General features: G+C 41.0%; 1 protein-coding gene across 1 annotated transcript; it reads right to left on the reverse strand.

Annotated features, from left to right (window-relative positions):
• Positions 1-3,135: 3,135 nt before the first annotated feature.
• LOC108555319 (collagen alpha-1(IV) chain-like) lies at positions 3,136-4,759 on the reverse strand (the record flags this gene model as incomplete). Its single annotated transcript, XM_017910935.1, has 1 exon — positions 3,136-4,759. A coding segment is annotated over one exon (552 nt), but the record flags the coding sequence as incomplete, so codon positions are not given.
• Positions 4,760-5,175: the final 416 nt, after the last annotated feature.

The raw sequence follows: 5,175 nt of genomic DNA on the forward strand, positions 1-5,175 counted from the left end.
AAAAAAGAAAATGAAAGGAAAACGCGTTCACGTAAGAGGCCATTGAACACGACACCCGACGTCCCGCCACGGTGAGGATCATCAGGCTGTCCGAGCACAGCGTCCGTCTTTCCCTCTCTTTCTTTCTCTTTTTTTTTTTTTTTTTTTCAGTTTCGATTTTATGGCACGTTCATAGAAACGTGCGCGTAGCGGGGAGATCGTTGATCGAATTTAACGCGATTGTTTGATCGAGTGTCTTTTGTTAGACGTGTAGACGAGGAATTCGTTTTCTTTCTTTTTTCTTCTTTATTTGCAATTTTACGAGCGTTTTAGTGTTTAATGATCTTATTAGCGAGAGGGACGTTAACGTTCTTAAGGATACATTTAGATCGTAAGGATTACGATACGATGGAGAAAATGGGAACGAGGTGGCCGAACGGGATAAAAGTACGTACTATTTAATCGAACACGTATGAAGACGAGGAGGACGAAGACGTATAGCAAGAGGTACACGTAGAAACGAATGAAATGGAAAGAAAAAGGAAACAATGAAGATTTTGAAGGACGAAGATGATATTTTCTCGAGTGAAGTAAAATGCGGTATAATCACTGTGATGACACTGGCCTGCTCATCTCTGTTGCACTTTCTTCCAATTATTCGAGCAGTTACAAAGAGTTGCATAAGATAAAAACAAAACGATATAAAAAAAAAAGAAAAAAAAAAGTATAAAAGATACGAAACCCTGTAAAACACATTCGTGAGGTACTCTGAATATGTACACGTGCATACATAGACATGTATACTCGTTTCGTTAGTCGCGCGTCGCCGTTCACACAGCGGTTACTTTGTGTGTGTGTGTGGCGCGCACGCGCGCCCACGTACGTGTGTATGTATGCCCGCGCGTGTGTGTATGTGTGTGCTTACGCCTGCGTGCGCGACGAGGAATGAATGGTATTTCACGGTGTGCGTGCGGCTCCGCGTGTTTTTTTCTCTTTGTGCGTGCGTGCGCTCGTAGGCACGCTTGTACGCGTGTGTGCGTAGTGAATTACGTCATATAGATAGATCATATGTGCTTTCTAATGATGAATAATTTTATAAATATAAATATAATATCGATCTCTCACGTGTACGTTTATTTTGGAAGTTCGCGCCTGGTCCGCGCGGGTTCGATCATTAAACTGTAATTAGTTTTCATGTGCTTTATTTTCCTTTCGCGTGTGATATCTCTAATTATCCTCTTATTAAAAAAAAAAAAGAAGAAAATCATCCAAAGAAAGAGAGATCCTTTGCTTTCACTTTGAAACTTAACCCGCTTCGCTGTATGATATCGCGTGAGAAAATCGCGGTAAGGAATCGGGTCAAACAAGGGTATCACGGGCGAGAGCCGTGGTCCGTAGATAGGGCCCAACGCGAACGACACGAGTGTGGTGGCCCATGGTTATTTTAATTTTCCTCGATGTCTTCCTACCTCAGTCACGCATTATTCTTCGTCGCATTCCTGACGAAATAGCTCGACGCGTATCCAACTTTGCTGCTGACTATGGCACGTGCGCCCATTGCAACTTAAATCATAGGGCAAGGGGTTAAGTTTCGAATTAAGTGTACGAGCGAAAGTTTAAGAAAAGAGTTGATCGATGGAGATTAGAGTGGTTGTACCTATGTTGGATTCTTTAAATAATCTGCTTCGTCAAATTTATCTTTTTACATTCAGTTCGCCAATTTAATTATGCAAAGCAACGTGGCATCGGTGAGCTTCATTTTGAAAACTATCTAAAATGCAATTTTAAGGAATCGATTCGCTATTATTATTTCGCCGCTTAATTAGAAATACCAGTTTGGATAAGTAATACATTTTATTACTTAAAATAGCGATACATAATATATAAATATAAAATTAGAGTAGTCTTACCCTTACACGCGACAGTATTCTCCGTTAGAATGATTCTCTCTACTGTATTCTCTATAATATGCATCAAGCATAAGATTGACATAGCGTGATAATTATTAAACTCTGTATATATAACTATGCGACTTTTAAATAGAAATTCTATAATAGTTTCCCGCGTGGCAAGTATCGCGCCGATTACCGATTTTTCTCTCGATCGTTAGACAATTATCGCGACAGATTAAACAAACGGAATATAAAAGAAGAACTCTTAAATTTAAAGCAGAAATGAAAGAATATCGATTACAAAGCAAGTTCAGTTTCGTTCATTTGTTAAGCGAAATCTTTACCTCATGGTTTCTTTCATGCACGCGTTTCCAAGTACTTGACCCCATAGAAAAACACAGATGCGCCATACGAAGCTCGAGAGGAAGAATCTTCTGTACAAATTCTCAAAATCAAAGAAGTAACGCTTATATAGCAATGGATAATTCCTTCTTTCTAATAATTACCGCAGTGCCATTATAACGATCAATCTCCTCGCTTTCTATCAACAGTTCCAAATAAATACAAGACCATTCCTCCATCGCTGTGTTCCTTCTCCCAAAAGAAGCATGAAAAGAACAAAAAAAAAAAGAAAAAAATCATCCAAAGAAAGAGAGATCCTTTGCTTTCACTTTGAAACTTAACCCGCTTCGCTGTATGATATCGCGTGAGAAAATCGCGGTAAGGAATCGGATCAAACACGGGTATCACGGGCGAGAGCCGTGGTCCGTAGATAGGGCCCAACGCGAACGACACGAGTGTGGTGGCCCATGGTTATTTTAATTTTCCTCGATGTCTTCCTACCTCAGTCACGCATTATTCTTCGTCGCATTCCTGACGAAATAGCTCGACGCGTATCCAACTTTGCTGCTGACTATGGCACGTGCGCCCATTGCAACTTAAATCATAGGGCAAGGGGTTAAGTTTCGAATTAAGTGTACGAGCGAAAGTTTAAGAAAAGAGTTGATCGATGGAGATTAGAGTGGTTGTACCTATGTTGGATTCTTTAAATAATCTGCTTCGTCAAATTTATCTTTTTACATTCAGTTCGCCAATTTAATTATGCAAAGCAACGTGGCATCGGTGAGCTTCATTTTGAAAACTATCTAAAATGCAATTTTAAGGAATCGATTCGCTATTATTATTTCGCCGCTTAATTAGAAATACCAGTTTGGATAAGTAATACATTTTATTACTTAAAATAGCGATACATAATATATAAATATAAAATTAGAGTAGTCTTACCCTTACACGCGACAGTATTCTCCGTTAGAATGATTCTCTCTACTGTATTCTCTATAATATGCATCAAGCATAAGATTGACATAGCGTGATAATTATTAAACTCTGTATATATAACTATGCGACTTTTAAATAGAAATTCTATAATAGTTTCCCGCGTGGCAAGTATCGCGCCGATTACCGATTTTTCTCTCGATCGTTAGACAATTATCGCGACAGATTAAACAAACGGAATATAAAAGAAGAACTCTTAAATTTAAAGCAGAAATGAAAGAATATCGATTACAAAGCAAGTTCAGTTTCGTTCATTTGTTAAGCGAAATCTTTACCTCATGGTTTCTTTCATGCACGCGTTTCCAAGTACTTGACCCCATAGAAAAACACAGATGCGCCATACGAAGCTCGAGAGGAAGAATCTTCTGTACAAATTCTCAAAATCAAAGAAGTAACGCTTATATAGCAATGGATAATTCCTTCTTTCTAATAATTACCGCAGTGCCATTATAACGATCAATCTCCTCGCTTTCTATCAACAGTTCCAAATAAATACAAGACCATTCCTCCATCGCTGTGTTCCTTCTCCCAAAAGAAGCATGAAAAGAACAAAAAAAAAAAGAAAAAAGAAAATGAAAGGAAAACGCGTTCACGTAAGAGGCCATTGAACACGACACCCGACGTCCCGCCACGGTGAGGATCATCAGGCTGTCCGAGCACAGCGTCCGGTAGCTTCTATAAAACAATTTTATTCGGCTGAATGCAAGTACATAGAGAAGTTGATACACAGTAGTAGCGATACAATATGATACACAGGATTGTTAATTTAATTCGACCGATGTCGATCCGCGTCGTGGCAGACGCCGTCGATTGGCAGTTTTGGCAGAGGACCGTCGTCCCCTGTTATCGTATTTTTGGCATTAAAGACGAGTGGCGCCCGTTCGTGTACCTTGGCTACGGTATAGACGCGATAACTTAACTTAAAGGTTCGATTATCTTCTTATATATATACACACAGACTCGCTGCTCTTCCACACGATTGTACCCGCGCCGGTGATCCCTTAAGGTGCTTCCGGTGTCTCCGTTTTTCGCTCAGGTTTACGTACACTGCCTCTTCTCCTATAGTGGTAGGGCACCTGCCTGTTGGGCCCCCTCGTCTTGCCTATGGGCGCTTTCCTGTAGTGCTGATAGTCAGGGTAACGATGCGGTGGTGCATACTGAATGTTGCCAACAGAGTCCCTCTGACCATTTGGCACGAAAGGTCGAACTATCCTCTCATCGGTGAGGCGACGCCGAAGACACACGGCGCATCGGCTCACGCGCGATGTGTGGTCCATCTTCAGAGTCTGTGGTTGCGGTTTGCGGAACATCTCGTAGTCCTTGATGGTGGCCAGCCAGTAGGATGTGGCAGTGGAGAAGTAGTTGCACGTGCCCAAACCGCGACACTCGATGAAGGGCCTGGCGCGGAATTCCTCCAGGCAGGAACCTGGAGAGACTAGCGATTGACCGCCACCGCCAGCACCTGCGTCTCGATGCTGCAAAATTTCGTTGGAGTTAGTTAATCCTTTGCACAAGTGTCTCTTGGCCAAATGTTCGAGCAGGTAGTGTGGAAGCTTGGAGAGAGGAAGATCGAGGTGTAACGTGTTAACGGATAAACGGGATCTTCGCGGTTAGATCTCGTGGACAGAAGGTAAATGAGAAATTGGTGATGGATGATAGCACACTGTTCAAGAAATTTTTATTATGCTCAAGAACTTTTTCTCGAATCTAATATTCATTCGGTGAGACTTGTAAGCTTACAAGGAGAGTACAAGTCCTTCGGCTCACAGATTTAGTTGAAACTTTGTAGGTTTGTAGATTTCGTCATGCAGTTCAAGAAAATATATCATTACAGGGTCAATTACTCGACAGTTTTTGAGATATTTATGATTAAAGTTTCATTACATCGTAATTACAAATTTATTTCTAATAATTTTTAAGTGACATTGTAGACTACCGGCGACATCCGAGACTTCCTATGCCGCAGGTC

This window comes from Eufriesea mexicana, unplaced genomic scaffold, assembly GCF_001483705.2.
Source record: "Eufriesea mexicana isolate 0111107269 unplaced genomic scaffold, ASM148370v2 scaffold4744748300, whole genome shotgun sequence".
Lineage (NCBI taxonomy): Eukaryota > Metazoa > Arthropoda > Insecta > Hymenoptera > Apidae > Eufriesea > Eufriesea mexicana.